This window comes from Melanerpes formicivorus, unplaced genomic scaffold (genome assembly GCF_026170545.1).
Source record: "Melanerpes formicivorus ecotype bairdi unplaced genomic scaffold, bMelFor1.0.p_v2 SCAF_10, whole genome shotgun sequence".
NCBI lineage: Eukaryota > Metazoa > Chordata > Aves > Piciformes > Picidae > Melanerpes > Melanerpes formicivorus.
This window is the reverse complement of record NW_027142362.1, coordinates 3,776,055-3,800,086: the sequence shown is the minus strand read 5'-3', so window position 1 is coordinate 3,800,086 and position 24,032 is coordinate 3,776,055. Positions and strand designations below refer to the sequence as shown.

The 24,032-nt window shown below is 51.6% G+C and overlaps 1 protein-coding gene across 1 annotated transcript; it reads right to left on the bottom strand.

Annotated features, from left to right (window-relative positions):
* Window positions 1–374: 374 nt before the first annotated feature.
* Window positions 375–22,416, bottom strand: FAM174B (family with sequence similarity 174 member B). The gene is made up of 3 exons (XM_068143373.1): window positions 22,085–22,416; window positions 11,008–11,139; window positions 375–4,203 (listed from the first exon to the last, which is right to left on the bottom strand). The coding sequence occupies exons 1-3, from the start codon at window positions 22,360–22,362 to the stop codon at window positions 4,200–4,202; spliced, it is 414 nt and encodes a 137-aa protein (XP_067999474.1). The 5' UTR covers window positions 22,363–22,416; the 3' UTR covers window positions 375–4,199.
* Between the last annotated feature and the right edge of the window lie 1,616 nt (window positions 22,417–24,032).

The window sequence follows — 24,032 nt, the reverse complement described above, 5'->3', positions numbered from 1 at the left end:
CAGTGCAGAAGGAAAGAGTTTTCTGCTGGAAACATGCACAAGAGCAAAGAAGCAAGCCTCAGGTGCCCTCATCCTTATCTTGAGCACTTCAGCATCTCACCCTGCCCTGAAAGCCACAAGGCAAAATTATTTCAGTAGACCCACACCTTGGTCAAGCAAGGCTTCCAGGGCAGCAGAAGGAAGTCTGCTGAATGGCTGTAACATGGCCTGGGTGCTCCAGGGAAGGGACATGGCTTTGTTCAGCCAACTGGACAGGGAGTCTGGGACAGGAGCTGTCTGGGGGACCACACAAGTGTCTCTCTCAACCACCAAGCTTCAAGGTGCCACAGCCCTGCTCCCAGTCTCTCCTTGCACACAGCACACCACACAAGGGGGGCTTTCAAGAACATGTTTAATGATGGCAGTTTCCATTCAAACTTGTCTCACCAATGTTTTCTTCAAAAGAAGCTTTGGTCACAATGACAACTTCTCAAATCTCTGTAAAAACAAAGTTCCAGCAAGGGCACAAAACAGAACACACAGGCCTGGGACCTCCTCACACAAACTGCAGCAGCAGCAACTCAGCTGACAGAAGAACATTAAAAACCACCCTCAGCCTATCACCCTGCAGAGACTCTACCCTCTGGAGTGAATGAGAGGGGATGGGTATGGACAAAACACTTGAATGCATTAGTGCTTGTGTGCTCAAGCTTCATTAGTGTTTGCAGGCTTCTAGCCTGGGCTGAAGATAAGCTTTAGGACAGCACAAGTTAGAGTGCTCCACAAACACAAGTCAGTGTGCTGGACATGCAGCTGCAGCGCTCTCCTCATCTTTCAGTGGGGGGAATGGCCAGAAAAGAACACAGCCCCAAGAAAACCAACCCCAAAGAGGAAGCTCACTGTGCACTTCTGCCTGAGCTCTGCAGGGCAGCCTGGTACACCAACTCCTGGCTTCCCCAGTGGAATCCCCAGCGCCAGGGCTGTGCTTGGAACACAGCAGCTGCACTTCTGTGCAGAGTTTTTCCCCCCCCACAGCACAGTGTGCACAGAGAGGAAAGCCTCCAGTCTGCTTGCTCTGACTCTGCTGCTAGTCAGTAGATCTTCCTTTTCCTTCTTGCTGGTTTTTAAGCAGTGAGTGAGCTACAGGCAGACATCTGTAATGATGTTTCTCTTTTCATTTCCAAGAACAACAACAACAACCCAGGCCTTTAAGAATGCTCCTGAACAAAGCAAGTTTGACTATGCAACAGAAAGAAAACAGCAGCAGATCCTAAGACACTGTACAGTCACAATCAGATTAAATCTGCAGTGTGAGAGACACAGAACATGAAGGCAGAAACACTCATGTAGTGGTTAATAGCGGTTTCTCCTCCCATGAACTCCTAGAACTACCTGACCCAAATGGTTCACAGGTTGAAAACTATGTTTTAAACTCATTCCTACCATTAAAAAAATATCCCTATATATATACTATCAGATGAGTCACATCAAGTGCTCTTAAAGTCTTAGCTAAATAGAGCTATAGAATATTTCACCAGAGACTTGAAATCACATACAGCAACTCTTGGAGAGGTAAACATTGCCTCACATTTGCAACAGCAATCTGAGTATCAAACAAAGCTTTCAGCTTATCATCATGGCCATGAGCAACTGCTGAGGTTGGCCTTTCATTTCCACCTGGCAGCTGCTGCTTCCCTCCAAGCACTTTTCAGCTCACGGCACGCGGTTTGGGACCTCCCCGAGGAGCAAGAGCATCCCAGTGGTAGTTGAGCACCTCTGCCTTCAGCATCTTAAACACCTGGTCCCTGGCCACCCCTGAGACCTGGCCATGCTGCAGAAACAGTAGGACTTTTTAGGGAGCAGCCAGCCAGCCAAACCCAGCAAGTGACCTGAAGCTGTTAGCCAAATTCCTCGCCGCAAGAACTGACTCGCCCTTGAGAAGCGTCCTGCATGCACCTTCTCATCTCTCCCCTATAGAACTTGTTCTTCTGTGCAGAGGTTTCATTCCCTCTCCACCACTCACCCAGCATGCCTGATGCTCAGCTTAATGAGTTTGGCAAAGAGTGGCCATGGAGATGTTGCCATGGTGCCCACTGACAGGGCAGCCACCTCCCTCCATCGCCTCCTTCTGCAGGCAGAAGCCTTTAACCTCTCTCTCTCTCCCCTCAGCATCCTTACTTCTCTGACTTCAAAAGGACTTGGTCTGCCTAAGAAGTTTAATTCCTGTCTTCAAAGCTCTTTAGTCCTGAAGAGACAGTGTGTCCCTCAGAAGCATCCAGCTTAAGTCTGAAACCTGTTTCACTCAGACAGGGAAACAGCCCTGGCTCTCACCTTGACCCACAGCCTTGTTCCACCTCCTGGTCCTCACCATTCCTACCTACCAGAACACAACCTACTTGGCTCCAGCCTCACCTCACAGCTGACACCTTCAATATTGCTTAGTAACAGTAATATGGAATGACTCAGTCATTCCATGAATGAGAATAACATAGCACTTTTATATTGCCTTGATGACTAATATTAATGCAAGCCTGCTGTGGGATTTTTCCATCCAGGCTGAGAGGGTTGTTTGCAAAGCCTCTGCTGAGTCATGGCTAGGGAAAGCAGATGTGTTATGGGAGCTTCTCTGATGACAGCACAAGGCTGCTGGGATGGGGAAAAAAAAGCATTACCCTTCACCTCCTTTTCCTGACTGCAGGGCCCAAGGGAGCTGTGCAGAACTGGTGAAGGCAGTGGTATCATGACAAAGCAGTTCAGTATTCTCAGCAAGCCTCAAATCCCAGCAGGCCTTCAAAAATAACCCCCCCCTTCCCCAAACCTGGCAGCTTGCTGCAGTGCTGATGCTTTGCCAGAAGCTCTGCAGCCTCCTTCAGGGGTTGTAACTGCAGGAGGCTGGTAGAGGGTTAGGCAAGCAGTGGGATAATCCTAAAACAACTGGCAAGCCTGCCCTCCCCAAGAAGAGCAAGGTGGCAGCCAGTTAGAAAACCCCAAATGAAAGCTGCTAAGGGGTGCAGTGAAGTCTGAACTGCATCTGTGGTTACTTTAAAGGCAAACCACAAAGTAAAGAAACCAACCCTCTTAGGTTTGCCCTTTCCACCCATGGCCTGGAAAGTCTGCATGCTTGTGGTCTCCTAAACCAAATCCACCCAGCTGCAGCAATCTCCTTCTCCGTGTGTCATCCCACAGCTCTGACCTCTGCAGCACAAAGCACAGCTGGGAGGGATGGTTAAAAAAAAAGCATCCTTGAGTTCAATGAGATTTGTCAAGCAGGTGGTAGGGAAAGAAAACTTCCAGTTTGACACAGATTAAGCTCACTTACATGAAGCTTCCATGAAAAGCAAGAGCAGTTCTTCCTGCACTCTACTCATTCCATAGGGTAACTTCTAAGAATGCAGATTAACTGTAGCCAAGGTGCAGTCAGCACAGGGCAGCACAAAACACTGGTTTCACTCCCTGGGCACAGCATTACAAAAATAGATCTTCTTCAGTCCCAGACTGGGGTAGTTCAGGGCATGCCTGATTCATCCCATTTCCCTCTGCTTTCATTTACTGAAGTCGGTCTGCTCAGAGCTCCTTGGGACAAAGTCATCATGAAAGCTTAGTGCAATTGTTTAACAACAACAACAAAGAATCAGTAGCAAGTCAGTACAATTTTCCACATGAGTTAACCCCTCACACCCTCCCCCAATAAACCATGGCTTACATTTTTCCTGCCTAAAGTCCTAAGTCACCTCTAAGGCCCCCAAAACCCCACGCATCTTGATGACTTCTGTTCTCTTAAACACATGACCTGTTTGACAATGACCAAAGTTTAACAGTGACTGAAGTATTGAACTAGGATGTTAGAAAAGAAGTCCATGGGGCATAGCTCCATCTTCCTTTCCTTCCTTCTGCACAGCTGAGACTGTCATGAGCTCCCAGCCAGTACACAGGGCTGCACCTCGTCGTGCTTTAGTGACGCTGAAGGAAGGGAGAGCTGAGTTTGCAAAGAGGAACTCTGGTCATTCCAAGGTAGCAGTTTGGAAACCAGGGAACTGAATGGTGGCATTTTGGTCAGGAGATCCATAGCCTGCTGTACAAACAGCATCTTGAAGAGGTGAGGCCTGGTTTGGTTGTAACACTGCAGAGATGAAAGCCTCCCCTTTCACAGTTGGGGCTTCAGCAGGTCCCTCGACAGCAGAGTGACATCTTGCAGGGCACTGATGCTCCATGGAGCTGCTTTACCTGGAAAAGGGGAAGAATTAGTACAGCTGTAGATCTGCAATTAAAGAGCTGACAGCAGAGATGAGAACCCCCAGGGCAAAGGGAGAAGCAATGCAGAATGGCAGCAAGGAAAAGGCAGCGTTATTCACAGCCATCACCAGCAGCTCCCTCCAGCAACCGGCTGCTGTGGTGCCAGTGGGCACCTGTCTGATGTTAACACCATGCCAGGAGAAGCTGGATGAAGCAAAGGAAAACCAGGTTTGTATCAAACAAAACCCAGGTGCTGACAGATGCTGTGAGCAGCCCCTGTGGGAGCAGGCACAGGGGATCTGTTATTCCACTGCCCATGAAGCAGCATCTTGAGCCTCACACCTTTGCTTCACACCACTGCAGCCTCTTGGTGAACACCACATGTGGACAGTCCTTGCTGTGGATTCTCCTCCTGAGCCCCTGCTGATTCAGGGTTCATAAAACACCCCTTTACAGGAATTTGTTACCAGAGCTCTCCCCTAGGACTGCACCACCAGTGTATCAGTGACTGAAGCAGGCAGCCAGTGTGGTGTGCTTGGTAGTAGCTGTTAAGAGCTGCGTGAGGAAAGAGCCTGGCCTTCAGAAAAACCAAACACCAATTGCTTTCTGACAGCTCTTTCCTCCCCTGCTGCAGGGGGACACATGGGGAATCCTTCAGAGCAGCACCACAGCTTTGGTAGTTTGTTGTATGTACAGTAAGCAGCTGGCTGTGGTGGTGATTTGCACCCTCTTCAGCTGAGGACCAGCGACAGCCCTCTGCTCAGACACAACCTGTCACTGCTGCCTGCTGGGGGCAGAAAGTAAATACATCTATATATCTAAATGAAGCTGCTACAAACCCCAGTGCAATTCACCCAGCACCATCCAGAATGGCCTGGAGCTTTTGCTGGCAAGAAAAAAACAAGTAAGACAATGCATTAGACCTGCTGCCTTGAGTCAACACCTTGCTGGAACAAGCAGAGAACCCCAGCAGGCGCCACTCGGAGCTGCAGGCAGGCAGGGTACAGAAAGGATGGGGAGGACACCAGCTGTGTAAGTCTCTCGTTCTACAGAGCCTTCCAAAAGACTCCAGCACATCAAAGGCTGAGCCTTGCAACTCTGATTAAGGTATTTCCAACACATTTCAGGGCTGTCAGTGCCTGCAAAAGGGATGGCTCCAGAATCCAGCTGCAGCACGTGCTGCATGGTCCCTCTAAACCATCCCAGATCAGGCTTGCTGTGGCCCTGGGCAGGCTGATGCAGTTGGAGGTGTCCCTGCTGACTGCAGGGGGGCTGCAGGAGATGCCCTTTGAGGGTCCCTCCCAACCCAATGCAATCTGTGAATCTGTACAACAGCCTGCAAGCTCTCCAAAGCCCTTCAGTCCCACGGCAGTGGAATAAATGTTCTTGTCTCCTTCCCTCTGCCTGCCACCGCTCCTCACACATAAATCTTGCTGCTCTCAAGAGCACTTTGGAAGATGCATTCCTCAAATTCTTCTGTGTTTTGCTGCTGCTGCTGTCAGAGGGAAAAATTACAATCTATGTGGAAAACAAACTGAGGAATCTCAGTTAGCCAACAGCAAGGACAGAGGCCCCAACCCACCCGAAGAAAACTCTCTCTCAGTACTCACTCAGGAGCCAGACACTGGGTCTGGCACGATCCCAGCTCTGGCATTTAAATCCCAGGCTCCTTCTGGGTTCTCATGTGGCACCTATCAGCCCAGACTGGAAATGCTCTGTGGGGACAGTTGTGAAATTCACCCAGCTGGGCTCAGCAAAGCGTAGCAAGGGCAGAAGGAGCTGCCTCCACCAGCTGCAAGTCAGCAGGGAGAGGAGACACTGCTGATAGCCCAGATTACTGAAGTGCTTTCAAAGCCTTTCATGTGCAAGGCACCACAGAATTTATTCAGTACTTGTTTTCAGTCTTCTATTGAAGCTGAAAGAAATCCCCCAATGAGCTAGGCTGGAGTTAATAAGCTTAATAAGCTAACAATTTTATTTACCTTTGCAGAAACTGCCTCTTTTTGCAGCTGCTTACATCCCTTTCCTTGCACAAAAGCAAGCAGAGTGCTCCTGCTGAGGGATGGATGCTAACACCAGCTTGCCAGGCACATTTGCCTGGAACCTGCTGGACTTTGCTCCTCCCTTCTTGAGTATCCACAGTGCCAACTGCCTGAAGAATCGATGGTGTAGCCCCACCAAGTAGGAGATCATGACACCAGCACAACCTTCCCTTGACCTCATGACAGAGAGTGCTGAAGGAGCAAAACCAGGAGAGGGAAAGCTTAGAGTCTCTGGGTGGGCTGAGAAGGAGCACTAATGGAGGGTGGGACTTAGCTTTCCACTCCTTCATTTTCAGAGATGTGCAGCAAGTGTAATCCCACCATAAAACATGAAAAAGCATCTGACACCTGGAAAGTGATGAGCAGAGGAGTTCCTGTGGTCCAGAAATCAATTGGAGAGGGAGACTCTTCAGCCTTCAGCAGCACAGACTGAAATGGCAATCAGGACACACAGATCCTCCCCATGCTCAGTTTGCTTTCTTTGTGCAGCTCTAGAGTGACTTCAGAACAGCTCCTGAACAACTTATCCAAATGCCTCTTGCAGAACCAGAGCAAACACCTACAGAAACACACCCTCCATACAGATAAAAGTGTTTCCCTGAAGCTCTGCAAGGAGTGATTGGGCTCCACAGCCCAAGGGATGTGGATCTCGTGGGAGCCCAACACCTTAAAGCCTCCTGAAAAAGAAGTGTTTGAAAACCAACCAACCCTCACAACAACCAACACCAGCCTCCACCCAACAGCCCAGTTCACACCATCTGCTCTTCTCTGATGCCTCATGGAAGGCTGGAAACAAATGCACCCAAGGACAAAGCATTAAAGGGAAGAAAATGAAGTGCATGAGAACAATTGGAGAGGTAGATGTTGCTTCTCCCCTGCTGCTGCCAGACAATAACTGCCTTTCAATGACAGTGCTGCTTGCATTACAGGGGGGAGCCAGCACAGAATCTCATTACTCCCCCCAACACTGATGCAAGAGCCAGGACAGATCCTTCAGTGATGGGAAGGACCTCAGACAAACCAGCCCAGAGCCTACCCACAACATCCTCAGCCAAGACTTATGCTGCAAACCCAAGCCATGGCTATTTACAGCCTGCATCAGTCAGATACTAGGGTGAGAGGAAACGGGGTTGAGTTGTGCAGGGGAGCTCTAGATGGGACATGAGGAAAAGCTTCTTCACAGAGAGTGGTGAAGTGTTGAACCAGGCTGCCCAGGGTGGGGGGGAGTCACCATCCTTGGAGGTGTTCAAGAAGCTGTAGATGTGGCACTTCAGGACATGGCTTAGTGGTCATGGTAGTTTGGTTATGGTTGGACTATGATGACCTTAAAGTTCTTTTCCAGTCTTAGTGACTCTGTGAACACTGGGGTAATGCACTGTTGTGCACAGGAGGTATTTAATGTTCTGGCACTCCAGGCCAGCTCTTCAGATCTTTCCCTACTACCATGTTGGTGACAGCCCTGGAGATCTGAAAGCCTGGGATTGCCTCCCAGCTCCCACCAGTAACACAAACTGAATAAGCACAGAATGGCTTAGGTTGGAAGTGACTTCAGAGATCACCTGCTCCAACCTCCCTGCCATGGGCAGGGACACCTCTCAACCACACTCAGCTGCTCAAGGCCTCATCCAGCCTGGCCTTGAACACCACCAGCACACATACAACTTCCCTGAGCAGCCTATTCCATTGTCTCACCACCCTCATACTGAAGAACTTCTTCCTCAGCTCCACTCTCATCCTGCTCTCCCTCAGCTTCAAACCATTCCCCCTTGTCCTGTCTCTAGACACCCTCAGGAAAAGTCTCTCTGCAGCCTTCCTGTAGGATCCCTTCAGCTATTGGAAGGCAGCTCTGAGGTCCCCCTGCAGTCTTCTCTTCTCCAGGCTGAACACCCCCAGCTCCCTCAGCCTGTCCTCACAGCAGAGGTGCTCCAGCCCTTGGATCATCTTTGTGGCCGCCTCTGGACTCACTCCACCAGCTCTGTGTCCTGACACCACAACTGGAGGCAGTCTTTGAGGTGGGGTCTCAGCAGAGCAGAGTCAAAGGGCTGAGTCCCCTCTCTTGCCCTGCTGGCCACACTCCTCTGGCTGCAGCCTGTGCTGCTTCCAGCACGTCACAGCCAACCTGTCCCTGCTGCACTGCTCTTTGGAAATCTCCATTCCCTTCTCAGAAGCCTGTGTTTGTAAATGCACTTCTGGTGCCTCTGTAGTGAAAGGCACTGATCAACCACCACTGTGCATCACCACTTTCTGGAGACCAGGCCATTCCCCCCATAGCTTCACAGCTTTTAAATCAAAACAAATGAACAGGACAAAAGATTCCACCTCCTCTCCAGTGACACAGGGAGACTTTGTAGGTTTAGATGGCTATGGAAAGTTAGTGTCTGCTGCAGACATGGCAGCAGGGCTGCTACAGTGTCCATCACAACTGCTGCTAGGCTGCTGCAACTCATGATGCATTGCTTTAGCTGGCAAACAACCTGAAGACAGCAGTATCATGCTACTCCTTATGTGTCAGCCCCAGCTCACTTCATCCAGCTCCACAAGTTATGACTCTTTTTTTCTTCTCCTTGAGCTAATGGAGAGAGGAAACAGAGGAAATAGTTTTCCTGACTCAGCAATTAACTCAGGTTCTTTGAAAACTGTAGGCACTTGCTGAATATGGAAAACAAACCTACTGCAGCTACCTGCATCTATTTACAACTCTCATTAACCACTGAGAGGGATGAGGTTCCTTCTCCTTACCCTGACTGCCTGGAACCTGCAGCCAGTGCCAAAAGCCAAAGAAGGAAACTATTTCCTGAATGCTTTGGGGTTTTTTTTTTGGGGGGGAAGAGAGTGGAGGGTGCTAAGGAAGGAATCCAAAGAGAAGACCTGGTAGAAGATAGTTAGCTGACCACATTAGTCATGTCTGAGATGCCCTTCCTGTATCTCTAGCCCTCCTTCCCATCTGACCACAAGCACCCATGAAGAACCTCCTGACTGCTTTAATGGGGCTGTCACAGTCAACAAGTCAGATGTGCAAAGAGGTGCCTTCACTGGTGACAGGAGGTAGGGGCTGCTTGGGGATGTAGTCTCTGAGCTGCACAAAGGGACCAGAGAGCTGATCCCTTTTACAGCAAGCATATCCCCAAAGCAGCTTTCCCCACACCACTGCTGCTCAGGGGTTGGTGCCTGTAAGCTGATCTCCCCCTCCACACTGAGGTAGCTCTGTCTGAGCTGAACAAATGTATGCCTGAAAGAGCAAGGACTTCAGAAAGGGTGGAATTTAATAGCTGCTGCACTGTGGCAGAAGGAAAGGACTCCCATGAATGAAGAAAGAACTGCTTGGCTAAGAACAAAAAACCCCTGTAGTGTCTGAGCTGAGCATCACAGGAGGTGAAGAGCCATTTGTACTGGGGAGGAACCCATGAAGCCCAAATGGCTTTTGTGAAAGCATCAGCAGTGTGTGCTCCAGGGAAGCAGTGTCAGCTAACATCAGTCACATGGCTCCCAGCCAGCTCCCCTCTCTCTTCAGCTACTGTTACACATCTTCTCCTGAAGCACTGCCATGATTGAGAACTTTCTGGTCTCAATCTTTGGGAACCCACTCTCATCTCACTACCAAAAGTTCAGAAAGCATTCAGGTAAGAGGAAGAGGGGCAGGAGACACAGGCAGTCAAAGGCCACGGTGAGACAGATCTCTGGCACCCTGGGTGTAGGAAAGCTCAGCCCCAAAGTCAAAAGTGCACAAGCTGAAATTATTAGAGCAAACACAAGGCAGCTACAGAGACTGGCAACAGTCAGGCAAGGACTGACAGGAGTCTCCCAGTTCAAGAACTAACTGTTGAACCATAAAAGCCTGGCTTTTAATAACCCCCTTGTTTTGAAAACAAGCAGCAGAGCCTGCAGTGCTGCGTGTCCTAGATGCTGGTACAGATGTCTGTGGAGCCAGTGTGCTGCTGTCCCTTTCCCAAGTCAGGAGATGGGCAGCAGAAGTCTGTAAAGTCTCCAGTTAGGAGTTGTCAAGTGCTGTGGTTTTATAATTAGGAGAGCTTCTTTCAGCCACAGGGAGACAGATTGTGAAGCAGGCCTTATTTGGAGGAGAATGTGACTTGATTTCTGTGGATGGCTTGATGCAAATGAAAATGAGACATGCAAACACCCTGATGCCATCAATCAATGCACAGCATCTTCATGTGCTGAATGGGTGATATAAATCTCAGGCCCTGAGCAGGCACCAAAGGTTTTGAGCTGTCACCCTGCTGCCTTCTCAAAAAGGCAAACACAGTTAAGGAAAGTTTGCTGCCAATGGATAACTGCTGACACCAGCACTGTGGTGCAAACCCAGATTCACCATCATTTTCCCCCAGGCTGAGGACAACAGCAGTGCCTGGGAAAGCAGCCCCTGATCCACAGCCCTCCATCCATGTGTGGACACAGAGTGCAAAGGGACAACTGCCAGCAGCTGCCTGAGAGGGTAAGCTCAGCCTGTTAGAGCTTGTTAGCTATTTGGGGCACATGTATCTCCTTGTGCAGCTCTGCACAGGAAAGAGCAGGGCAGAGAGCCCAGGGGTAGCAATGTGGTTATTACAAGAGCAGGAATACAGAGCAGTGTGTGCTGAGAACAGGCAGCGGGGCTGGGGAGTCATACTGCTTCAGCAGAGTAAGGGGAGACTGTGACTGCCTCATCCCTGCCAAGCTGGCCAGAAAAGTAAGAGCTGTCTGCACTACTAAGAGCTCAGTGAGCAAGCCTAAGTGGGCAGGCTCACAGCAGTACCTGTATTTCACATCAAACACTGTTGAGTCTTCATCCTCATCATCTTCTTCATTCAGAGGAGCCATCTCTACCCGCTCGGCTGGGGTGGTGATTATGTCATACTTCCTGGTCTTCTTAATCCTCTTGCCAGACCTGAAACACAGAAGTGAGCAGGGCCTTTACACACTGTTCTCTGGAGAGGCTGAAGCTGCTCCCTCCAACACTGAACCACTGCTCTCATTCAGACCTGCCCAGAGCTGAAGGCTGCGGAGCCAGCCTGCCCTCCCTCCCGCTGCCTTTTTGTGCCCCTCGCTGTAGAGCACAGCTTCTTGTCAGCTGCAATCCAGATCAACATCAGTCTTTCAGCTGCTGACACACCAGAGGTCCTCTGGCATGCAGGGCAGACAGATGAGTGCAGAGCCCAGCGAGTCCTTCCTGCTGCCATGCCCAATAAGCGAGACGTGGGCTTAATCAGCTGCAGCGGCCAAGTTTGGATTAGAAAGCCCAGGTTCAGCCCTGCTGAGACAGGGGAATGTTCCAGTCAGGATTATGAGGAGCAAGGGGTGGTGATGTTTGGGTACAAACAGCCTGATCTTTTTTCTTGCCATCAGGCCAAGTTCAGGACTCCCAGAGCAAGAACCCTGAGCCTTGTCTGAGAAGCTCCAGGCTCTGCACTAAGTGTGATGAAAAGCACTCAACTGCCAACCCAGCTCCCACCTCTCCTACAGACAGCAGCCTCACTTTCCTTTTGGGATGGAGATGCTCAAGCACCTGAACTCCCATGGCTTTGAGAGATAAATTCTCTAACATTTTCAATTAAAGGCTGGGTGGGTGGCTCCTCAGCTAATTCTCTGCCTCCAGCCGGAGCTGCCTGGGCTCTTCTCATCCCCCTGCCTCCTTTAATACACACTGGGAGGGCCACACTGCTCAGGCATGGATACACTCTGGTGATTACACACTGAAGAAGGTGCTGATGTGTACAGCTAGCCTCCAGGGAGGAAAATGGATGGGTTTGGTTACCAAACTGCAGAACTTTCCCCTCCACCTTCACTAAAACTGCCAAGCCTGGGAAGGGAATAGAATAAACCAGGTTGGAAAAGACCTCAGAGATCATCAAGTCCAACCTATCACCCAACACCATCTCATCAACTAAACCCTGGCACCAAGTGCCTCATCCAGGCTCCTCCTAAACACCTCCAGTGATGGTGACTCCACCACCTCCCTGGGCAGCACATTCCAATGGCCAATCTCTCTTCCTGTGAAGAATTTCTTCCTAACATCCAGGCTAAACTTCCCCTGGCACAGCTTGAGACTGTGTCCTCTTGTTCTGGTGCTGCTTTCCTGGCAGAAGAGCCCAACCCCCACCTGGCTACAACCTCCCTTCAGGTAGTTGTAGAGAGCAATGAGGTCTCCCCTGAGCCTCCTCTTCTCCAGGCTGAACACCCCCAGCTCCCTCAGCCTCCCCTCACAGGGCTGTGCTCCAAACCCAGCAGCAAGCTCCCTCTCAGTTTTGGTAGCCACAGCTACCTACTGCCCCAAGCAGACAGCACATCATGAGTGTACTTCCACCACCAAGCAGCCTTGCCCTGGCACAGCATGCAAGGTGTGCCAGATTCAGCACTGCCATTTGTGGTGGTTTTAGGCTATGCCTTTAAAAATTGTTTCACAGATCTCCAATAAAGAAGTAGTCAAATGCAGATAAATCTCTATTGGGTGTAAAAAGGGAAATAATGGTCATTCTAAACAATCCCATTGGAAGAGGCACCAAAACAATCTCTCTTCTCTCATTTCTTTGCTCTGGGATAGATACTAACTTGCTTCTGCTTAGTATCACAGCATCAGTCAGGGTTGGAAGGGACCACAAGGATCATCTGGTTCCAACCCCCCTGCCAGGGGCAGGGACACCCCACACTACATCAGCCTGGCCACAGCCTCATCCAGCCTGGGCTTAAACACCTCCAGGGACAGGGCCCCAACCACCTCCCTGGACAACCCATTCCAGGGCTTCACCACTCTCATGGGGAAGAACTTCCTCCTCACCTCCAGCCTGAATCTCCCCACCTCCAGCTTCATTCCATTCCCCCTAGTCCTAGCACTACCTGCTTGACCTTGGCTGCATTGTTTTGGCTAAGTCTCACAGCCCTCTGCTTTCTTTTCTCCCTTTTGTGCTGGGGTTTGGGGGGCAGGAAGGGAGAAGCTAGTAGCTTGCCCTGGTCTTTGGCCAGGGGGTCCTTGTGCTGTTTATGAATTGTAAATACCTGTAAGCACTGCATATTTGCACAGATTCACTGCATTTCATTGTAGGTGGTCATTTTGCTTGTAAATACAGCTTCCATTTGCATCCAACTGAGCTGCCCTGGCAAATTTAATGTTGGGGGGGGGGAATTTCAACCCACCACAGCAGTTTTGCACCCAGAACTTCCAAGTTACACAGCAGCGAGAACTAAGGTTGCATTGCAGAGACTGGGACTCAGGTCCTGCCCTTGTGCCTCCACTGCAACCATCCCTCCCAGGCTCCATTTAAATGGGTGAGCAGCTCTGGTGTGGAAGCCTCAGTGCCTCTCCCCAGCTTTGCTTTTGGGCAGCAGCCCAAGGCTGAACAAACAGGTTCCAGGCCTCAGGATGGAGCAGTCTGCATTTCCTCCCTCTTCTGAAGGCTGAGGTTGCATCAGAAGCGAGAAGAAAGTCATCTCCTGCTGCCTAATCTTTATAGCAATCTGTGTGGCTGTGTCACGTAGAGCACAGACAGGGAGGTTTGTTCTGTTACTGCTGTTGGTGAAATAAGCAATTTTATATCCAATACAGTAGGACTCTTAACCCAAACACTTGAAAATCCTTTTGAAAACACTTCTCTGTGTTAGTCTGCTTCTCAGCCAAGACCGAGCAGCAAAGCGATGCAGAGAGGTCTCAGCTTACACGCAAGGCATTGCTTTTACAAGAAACATTGACTCACACTGCGAAGCCCAAGTACAGCGTGGAACTAACCTGGGTCTGCTTGTCAGAACAGATCAAGCACAGCCCTACCACCCTACCTTACACACAGTCCACACTGGCTTTCCATAGGGTTACCGTTTTAAAGGCACCAGCTGTGTAGCAGGCCTGGGATGGGAGACATCCTCCCTCCTTCCCTGCGCTAGACAGCATCGTTTCGGTGGAGCTCATCTTACCACACCACTTCTGTGGAGCTCCTACTGCAAAACAATATTGAAGTGTTTGAAGCAATTACCCCAGAATAAGTATTTTTAGAAATGGCAAACTGGAAGCCTTTAGCCTCCAGCCATTAATGAGTCTATTTGGGCTACACTGAAGAGGAGCAGAACTCGCTGCACGGTGATCTATTAATCCTCCACGACCCCCACTTAACCACAGCGCTCATTTAGACAGGGGATGAAGCTCATTTTGCTGCTGGTTTTTGGCTGAGCTGCTACAATCAGTTGTTTGCCCTTGGCAGGGTCTTTCCTTGCCTCTTCCTCCTCAATTAATTCTACACCAGATTAGCCAGCTAATTTGTCTTTAATCTGTACTTTTCAGTGGTCTGTTTCCTCACACTTGCTCACTTGAGAGCCTCCCCTAGGCTTCCTAAAGACCAGAAGAATTACCAGAGCTCACTTGAAAGGAAAGCCTTGGGAGTGTCCCTACATGCACACAAACTAAGCCTGCCTGTCAGGAAGCTGTTGGCACATTAAAGCTCCAGAAGCTCAGCAGGATCCCTGCAGTCCCCAGTGATGACAAGGCACAAGGCACAGCAGTGTGTTGGGTGGGTGAGACCATGCAGCATCTTTTGCTTGCAGACAGACAGCAGAGTGGCACGGAGCAAGAACTACACAACACAAATGTGTCCTGAGCTCTGGAGACCTCCTGGATAGGATTAGGACACATCAACCCTCATGGGCAAAGAGAGACTCTCCCTTCCAGCCACATTTGTGTTGTGTGGGGCTTTTCAAAGCCAACATGAAGCGTGCTGGGAGCTGTGGGCAGAGCATGCCCCTTGCACAAGGACAAGCTGAAGCAGCCCCTAAGTGGTTTAGCCAGGGCAGAGGCAGTATTGGGTATTTCAGCACAGAAATCTGTCTTCCACTTAAAAACCCAATCATGTTGTTTCTGCTGTCTGACTTCTGCCACCCTTCCATAATTAGAAGGGGATGCTACAAGTCTTGCACTGAATCATCACGAGGAGGGGGAGAAAAAAACCGAGTGAACTGCAGCCAGGGATATTGCAAAGGTTATTTCAGTGTAGACCATGTGGCTCTGCCACCAAAACTCACTGGTGTCAACAGGAGGCAGGCACAGCGAGCACAGTGATTAACTGAGAGATGATGAAGTGATGTGCACACTCTGGCACTGCCCCTGGGCTCTAATTCCTGCGGTGCCACACACCATGCCAGGGTCTGCTCCATCACAAGTCAGCTGTGCTCCCTCTGCTGCACCACCCAGCGCAGGGAGGGACACAGAGAGATGGGCTGGAGCAGAACGCTGACTTTGTGTCTCTGTCCTTTGTCCTGGGGCTATTTTGGTCAAGCACCAGTCATATGCAGCACTTCATCCTCCTTTCTGGGGCATCATGTGGTGGAGCAAATGTTCAAGCCAACTCCTTCTCTTATTTACGCCTCTGATCTATTTTAGTCAACAAGCCCTGGTATTCAAAGTTAATGCTTCTCTTGACCCAGAGAGAGAGGTCTCTGTCTTTCTTATCATTAGCACTTCCTGCCAAGGGGTGCAGAGGGAGGGCACCATCCCCTGGAAGGAAAAACCAAACCAAGCACCCCAATCCCCATCCCTTCTTAGCCAACTGCTCACTGGAAGTCTGCTTAACCCAGCTGCAACCATCACAGAGCTGCAGCAATGTTTCATCAGTCATGGAACTGGGACCAGTTTATTTGCTGCTAATTGGCTCCATTAGCAGTTAGAAAAAAATTATGGAGATATAAAGCTGGGGAAACTCCAGGCTTACTACCAGCTGATGAACTAGATCAGAGAGACTTCATTAGTGTGGGGCTGGCTGGCTCTGCTCTCTGCTGTGTACAGCAAAGTTAAAGCATGAAGCCAAGTCCTCCCATGTGTTCTGGGTCTCTGTGCTGCAAGGGGAACCAGGGAGAGCCCCACAGCACTGGGACACAGAGTTGTGATGGGAAGGAAAGGATCTGGAGCTGCAGGCCTTCAATCAACCTGCCTCCATGCTTTAATGGGTTGGGAATTGCTTTGAGAGTTCTTCTTCCTCCTGGGAATGGAGTGCACTGCAGACCTTGAGAGCTCCTCAGCACACCTACCTATCCAAAGGAGAGCAACACCTCCTGTGTGCTCTGCCCTGGCGCCCTCTGCTCTCACCAACCTTCCAGAATTCTAGAGCCTTGGGTGTCCTTTGATGCCCATGGTGGTGCTGGGTTGATGGCTGGACTTGATGAGCTTAAGAGGTCTTTTCCAAGCCAAACAATTCTGATTCTATGATTTTTGCTGTAGCAAACTGAAAGTGCTGTGGTTTCTAACAATCAAGTCCTTAAGGTGGAGCATAGGTGGCCACAAAGAGTAAAAGCAGGCCCTTGCTTAACTGCACTGCTGATAGGAAGGATGGATCAGAGACTGCCACTGGGAATAACTTTAGGAGCACATCTGGTGCTCAGTACCAGTGCCAGCCAGGTACTTCCAGGAATCACAGCACAGTCAGACCAACACCACCTGAGAGGTGCTCAAGAGGTCTCTTCATGTCCTACAGAGCAGCCCTAGAAAAACCTTCATGATCTCCCCTAACTCGTTGAGGCAGCAAATCCTGGCACAAGAAAGCATTCAACCTTTGTAGTGACTTAACACCAGAGCTGTAAAGAACTCAAGGCAGTGGTGCTCTCTCCCTTCCTTGTGCTCATCTCAGTCTTCCCAAAGACAGGGCCCCCAAGCCCCGTGCTGCGCGCCCCATTTGTCACTCCCCGTGGCCCCAACACGCAGCCTGGCTGAAGCTCTCAACGTGGGTTACAAAGCTGTGCTTTGCTGGTGGATTTTTGTTCTTCTCCATTTAAGGTCATTTCAATGGAGAGCTTTTCTTTCTTGTTCCTGGCAGAAGTCTTGTATTTACTGGAGTACTCTAACTGGTTAGAATACAATTAATTTTCCATCAGGCAAAGCCTCCGGGGTTAAGCCTGGGATGGCCCAGAGCAATTGCCCAGCTCACGGCACAAAGGGGCTTGTATCCTATGATCATATGCTTGAACCTCTCTCCTCAAGCTCAGTAATTCATGCCAGTTTTGCAATTACTGGAAAACTAAGCTTAAAGTGGTATTTGAGGAAGACATCAAAATTGAGCAGCAAGCAATGCACCAAAGCAAGGAGGCAGAAAACACGTAGGTGGCTTCCCTCTCAAAACCTAGGTGAACAGAACCCAAGCTGAAAAGAGCTACTGTTGAAGGGCAGGTCAAGACATGTAGCAAATATTTCCAGCAGAGGCTTCTACAACTGAAGCTTTGGGCTGCTCTCAGCTGGCCTATGTGAGCAGAAGTCACTTACCCAGTTTCCCTAGGATGTATTTGGTCTACCAGCACAGATCATAGTCTCATAGTATCAGTCAGGGTTGGAAGGGACCACAAGGATCATCTAGTTCCAACCCCCCTGCCAGGGGCAGGGACACCCCACACTAGATCAGCCTGGCCAGAGCCTCAGCCAGCCTGGGCTTAAACACCTCCAGGGACAGGGCCTCAACCACCTCCCTGGACAACCCATTCCAGGGCTTCACCACTCTCATGGGGAAGAACTTCCTCCTCACCTCCAGCCTGAATCTCCCCACCTCCAGCTTCATTCCATTCCCCCTAGTCCTATCACTGCCTGAGATCCTGAGCAGTCCCTCCCCAGCCTTCCTGTAGGCCCCCTTCAGATACTGGAAGGCCACAATTAGGTCACCTCAGAGCCTTCTCTTCTGCAGACTGAACAGCCCCAACTCCTTCAGTCTGTCCTCATAGGAGAGGTGCTCCAGCCCTCTGATCATCCTCCTGGCCCTGCTCTGGACACTTTCCAGCACCTCCAGATCCCTCTTGTCATAGGGGCTCCAGAGCTGGAGGCAGTACTCCAGGTGGGGTCTCCCCAGAGCTGAGCAGAGGAGGAGAATCACCTCCCTTGCCCTGCTGGCCACACTTCTCCTGCTGCAGCCCAGGATCTGATTGGCTTTGCGGGCTGCAAGTGCACACTGAGAGCTCCTGTTGAGCTTCTTGTCCACCAGCACCCCCAAGTCTCTCTCCTCAGGGCTGCTTTCCAGCCAGTCCCTGTCCAGCCTGGATTTGTGCCTGGGATTGCCTCGACCCAGATGCAGGACCCTGCAGATAGCCACAGCTGAGAAACTACATGTCCTGGGAGCTGATCCCAAGAATGAACTGAGCTGCACCAGGAAAGGGAGGCAGGGCAGAGCATGAGGGTAAAAAGGCAAAATCCAAACCACAAGGAGTGAATTTAGCCACAGAAAGCTGCTGCAAAACAGAGTTTCTTGGTAATGCAAACTACCCAACGTCCTGACTGAGAATAACGTGAACCTTGGTCTGCTGTGGAAATGGTTTTGGGTTGGGAGCATGCAGGCCCCACGGGGAATGTACAGGAAAGAAAGCAGGCCCAGAGCTGAGCTTGCCACCCCCCAAAGTAAATACTAAAGCTAATTAGGTCTTGCCACATGCAGACTGGTGGCAGAGTCTTGTCTGACCCTCACAGTCCCTAGCAGCCACAGAGAGAAAGGAAAGTCAGACCACTGTGAGCACTACCACAGCCTGATCCACAGGACCATCAGATGAATCCAGAACATAACGCTCCCACAAGGCATGAAGAGCAGTCTCTTAGCATTGCTTTAAAAGCAAGAGCTGGAGAGCTTGAGAAATGGATCTGTCCCTGCTGAAACAAATGAAACAAAACAAAGCAAACAAAGAGGGGAAATAATGTATAAAGTGAGATGTATACAAAAAACCCAAACAAATGTGTTTAAAAATAAATCCCATGCCTGTGACAAGAATATCTCAGCACTCACCAGTTCATTTCATCTCTACAACCCATATCTAAAAGGATAATTTACTTCCAGCAAGCTACAGCAATTTCACAGTGAAGGTTTAATCAAAGATTGGATTTCAGCAAAATCCTATTAATAGGAATCCATGACACTTCAGGACAAAAACAAATGGCAATGTTTTTGACTAAGTGTGAACAAAGCTCTCATTCTGATGGAGAAAAGCTTCACATTTATTGAGGGTAAATCCCTTATCTCTTCTGCAACAGAATCTCCTCCAATCTGTGTTGTCAGCTACAAGTGTGACACCAGTACAAAGGTACCTGTTGGTATTCTTGTCTCACAGTGCAGCTGGGGTAACTGTTTACAAACAAGCGTTGTCAGACAAAGCAATGCACTCAGAAGCTGAAAGCTTCATTTCCCACTTTCCTCCCAGGTTCTATTAAAGATATATGAGAGACTTCAGAGGCTGATTTTCTTGCAGATCTTTAATGCTGCATTAACTCTGATCAGTTGTGTAATGACGACTCTGGCACGGGAGAATTAATCAATCCATCATTTCCCAAGGTGACTTTAACCTGGACCTGGCTTTCATAGTATCACAGTATCAGTCAGGGTTGGAAGGGACCACAAGGATCATCTAGTTCCAACCCCCCGCCATGGGCAGGGACACCCTACACTAGATCAGCCTGGCCAGAGCCTCATCCAGCCTGGGCTTAAACACCTCTAGGGGTGGGCCCTCAGCCACCTCCCTGGATAACCCATTCCAGGGCTTCACCACTCTCATGGGGAAGAACTTCCTCCTCACCTCCAGCCTGAATCTCCCTGCCTCCAGGTTTTGCTGCTGATGGTGGTGTGGGGAAAAAGTCTTTCAAGGCTATCATTTTGCTACCTTTGCTTGGAAGCCTTCAGCCTTACGCCAGGTGGAGGGAATAAAACTCTCCAGGATCAGAGAGAACTATGGAAAGAAACTCAAGCATTGCGCTCAGCACTTGGTGATAGACTTCCTAATTCCCTCTCATATAGCTCCTACCAATTTTGCTGTGTTAATCCATGACAACTTTATACAGCTGCAAAGTGGTTGTATTGATTCAAAAAACAAAATCCCTTCAATATTTTGCTGGGTTTTCCCAAAGCACCTTACTGTAATGAGCAAGTTTATTTGCATTGTCTTCTGCCAGCTGCTGCAGCATGTAAGAATTGAGTTAAATGTCAACCTCTTTAGAAAACACCAATGCTTAGCATTTGGGTCTTTTAAGACCACACTTCATCACACTACCATTGTGAAGGCTGCCCCTCACACATGCAATCAATTCAGAAAGGGGAGAAGCAGAGCATTCATCTGCAGCCATCATTTAAATACAAAGGAGCTGCCTGAACTCCACTTGTTCAGCTCCTTCTGTCACCTGAGCCGTGCAGCACCCCTCCTCCCCTCCCCTCCTCCCTGCAGCCGAATGCCAGCTGCTGCACTGCCGGCTCTTTCCCGCTGCCCCCACCCAGATGTCTGTTAACCACTCGAAGTTTGCCATCTTCCTGGCAAAGCTGGGCAGGAACGGGCAACAACTTCTTATGTGTAGACTGCGAGTCAGGGCCAGCCTTTAGCGCACGGTGGGGACTGTGGCCACTGCTCAGATAAATACTAATTAATGCTAACTGTGCCAAACGGAGCCTTAATATGCGTTTGTCTTCTGCTCCAGCAAGACTGACTTTATAGAGGCACTGAGTTTCATTTGCTCGTGTCCCTCTCAGCAGGAGGCATTGCATGAGTTCCAATAGCTGCCTGGATAGCTCAAGCATGTGCCAGCACCAATTCACTCCGGTATGAACTGGCCCACACTCATAAATGGACAAGACACAAGCACCAAGCCGATGCAAACCTCTGCCCAGCGTCCTGCTGGCCCGCCAGCACTTCTCCTACCTCTGTGAGCAATCAGGAGTTTCTGTCCTGCCATCCTGGGTGCAGAAGCTTGTACCCATCACTAAGCTATGTGACTGGAACATAGGGCAGTTTGGTAACACACTGCAGCTCCAGTAAAATCAGGGCTGTGCTCTAAGCCAACACCTACTTTCAGCACTGCTGGACGTATTCAGGCTCACCTGCTTAAGCCTCATTAGAAGGCAAACGAAACAATTATCTTCTTTTTTTTTGTTTTACCCAGCACTGAGTTGTGGCTCTGAGCAACCTGATCCAGTGTGAGGGCTCCCTGCCTATGGCAGGGGGGTTGGAACTGGATCCTTGAGGTGCCTTCCAACCCTAACGATTCTACTACGGGAGCGGCACCTGCATGACCTCAGGGTGAGTGCACAGGGCACACGTGGCTGGGGCTGGATGGGACCTCTCCAGAGCGAGCAGGGCCACCCACAGCCATCTGTCCAGCTGGGCTTTGAGCATCTCCACAGATGGAGCCCACACAGCCTCCTCAGGCCCCCTCATCCCAGCGCCCTGCCGCTCCCACCAATTTTCACACCTCCGGGTGGGCTCTCGCACAGCCTCACTTTGTGCCCCCCCAGCCCCCAACCACGGCCGTGGCGCCGCGCCCCCTGAACCCACACCGCTGCCCCGTCTTTCTGCAGGAGATGAGGAAGACGCCGGCCTCTGGGCCGGCAGCACCCCTGCCAGGGGAGTTTGCCGAGGCGTTCGCCGACGCCGCGCTGGCGGCGAGGAGCTCGGCACGGCCTCGGCTCTGCGCCGCTCACCGGCCGGGAGAGCGCCATGGGCCGGCGGGCAGGCCCCGGCCGCTGCCCACCCGCGCCCCGGCCGCTGCCCACCCGCGCCCCGGCCGCAGCCCACCCGCGCCCCGGCCGCAGCCCACCCGCGCCCCGGCCGCAGCCCACCCGCGCCCCGGCCGCAGCCCACCCGCGCCCCGGCCGCTGCCCACCCGCGCCCCGGCCGCTGCCCACCCGCGCCCCGGCCGCTGCCCACCCGCGCCCCGGCCGCTGCCCACCCGCGCCCCGGCCGCTGCCCACCCGCGCCCCGGCCGCTGCCCACCCGCGCCCCGGCCGCTGCCCACCCGCGCCCCGGCCGCTGCCCACCCGCGCCCCGGCCGCCCCCCTCCTCCTCCCGGGCGAGCGGAGCCTGCAGGCCGCGGGCGGAGGCCAAGGCCCGGCACCTGCCGGGGGAGGGCCCGGCCCTACCTGAACACGCGGAGCAGAAGGCAGGCGATGAGGGCGGCCGTGAGGGTGCAGGCCCCGATGACGGCGGCCTTCAGCCCGGAGAGGTCGCGGAGCAGCGCGGGCACGGGGCTGAGCTGGGCCCCGCTGTGGTTCCCGGGCGCGCCGGGCAGGCGGCTGCCGTTCACGGCTGCCGAGCTCGCCGCCGGCTCCTGGCTGCCGTGGGCTCCGGGCACGGCCGGCAGCAGCGCCGGCAGCAGCACGCAGGCCGAGAAGAGCAGCAGCGGCACGGCGGAGCACATCCTGGCCGGCTCCGGCCGCCGCCGTGCCGAGCCCCGGAAGGCAGCGCCGGGCGGCCCGGCCCGCCTCCCCGCGAGGCGCCGCCTCCCGCCGCCGGGGCCCGCTGCCGGGGACGGGGCTCGCTGCCGGGGGACGGGGCTCGCCGCCTGCGGGGGCGGCTGCCGGCCGGGCTCTGCCGCGGAGCCCCCGGCCCGGCCGTACCGAGCCGCTCCTAATGACAGCGGGCAGCGGCTGCCGAGACGCCGAATGCTCTCAGCGCTCCAGCGGCGAGCCAGGATCCGAGCATCAGAGAATCAACAAGGTTGGAAAAGACCTCAGCGATCATCAAGTCCAACCTGTCACCCAACACCTCACGACAACTAAGCCATGGCACCAAGTGCCACGTCCAATCCCCTCGTGAACACCTCCAGGGATGGTGACTCCACCACCTCCCTGGGCAGCACATCCCCAAGGCCAAGGACTCTCTCTGTGAAGATGGTACAGGCCCCCCCGTGCTGCCGGCTTAGCATGGCCTAACTGCCCAGCTGAAGGATTACCAGATCAGATGTGCCCTTTTTGACTCTTTTTCGGGGGGTGTTTCTTTTGCCTTTCCACTAGGCTTTGCTTCCAGGTTTATTTATACACTGATACTTCACATCTTTGAAATCTTCAGGCTGGTGAAATCAGAGCCACGGTTGTGCAAACCATCCCCAGGTGTGCTGAGCTTATGAACAGAGCCATCAACTCAGCCAGACAAGGAGAATAAATAGGGGAGCAGGGGAGCCTGTGCTATGATACAACCGTGCCGCTAAGATGTAAGTTACTTTTGCTCTCCGTGTTTGGCATTACCATGAGCTTCACCGCTGCAAAATAATTGTGCCTGGGCAAGGGGGCATGTTGCCACTGAAATGGAGCGAAGCAGAGGAGAGGGGGAAGGAGAAAAAGCTGCTTGTCTTCCTATTAGGCTCTGTACTTCAGGGTATAATCTATAGGAACGTGTGACTAAACTGTGAAAAAGGCTCCAGAGAGAGATTCCTGCTGGCAATGTCGCCGTGCAAAGGTGGTGGTGAAATCATGAGTGGTCCATTGACTTTCCCAGCCAATTGGGATGCTGCATCTGACACCACCCACCCCATAATAAAAGCATCCTGTGTGTTGGGGTTTGGGGCTTGAGTTCGGGTTTTGTTTGCAGGAAGGTTTTGGGGATGAGGAAACTTTGACATGGGCAACGTGCAGAGGGCCCCTTGAGGCCGTGAATGGGTCACTGTTCCACTTTTATTTGGTTGCTTACTTTGGTGTAGTTTCCTGGTTACCAACATGGGGCCCTAGTTTATTGCTGTTCAGAAACAAGCAAACAAAAAGAAAATGCTAAAAGGCCAGCTGGGCATGAGGTCAGATCGGTGATGCAAACCCTTCCCCAAACTTTGGTGTGAGCACTGCTCACATGATTTATTGTTTGTAAACACTGACCCTGAAGCTGGCCCTGCCTGTTCCGAGATGTTTGCCAGCTGCTGCTTGGCCTCTGTGAGGTTTCACTTGGTCATACCCTGCCTTGGGTCTTGCAGTGCAGTGCTTCTCTCCATGGGCTGAAGGAAGAGGTGGAAGGGACTTCCAAAGAGAGAACAACCTGCAGCCAGTCACAGAGCTTAGAGTCCAAATCCTCAGCACATCTACCATTCTCCTTTACTCATCC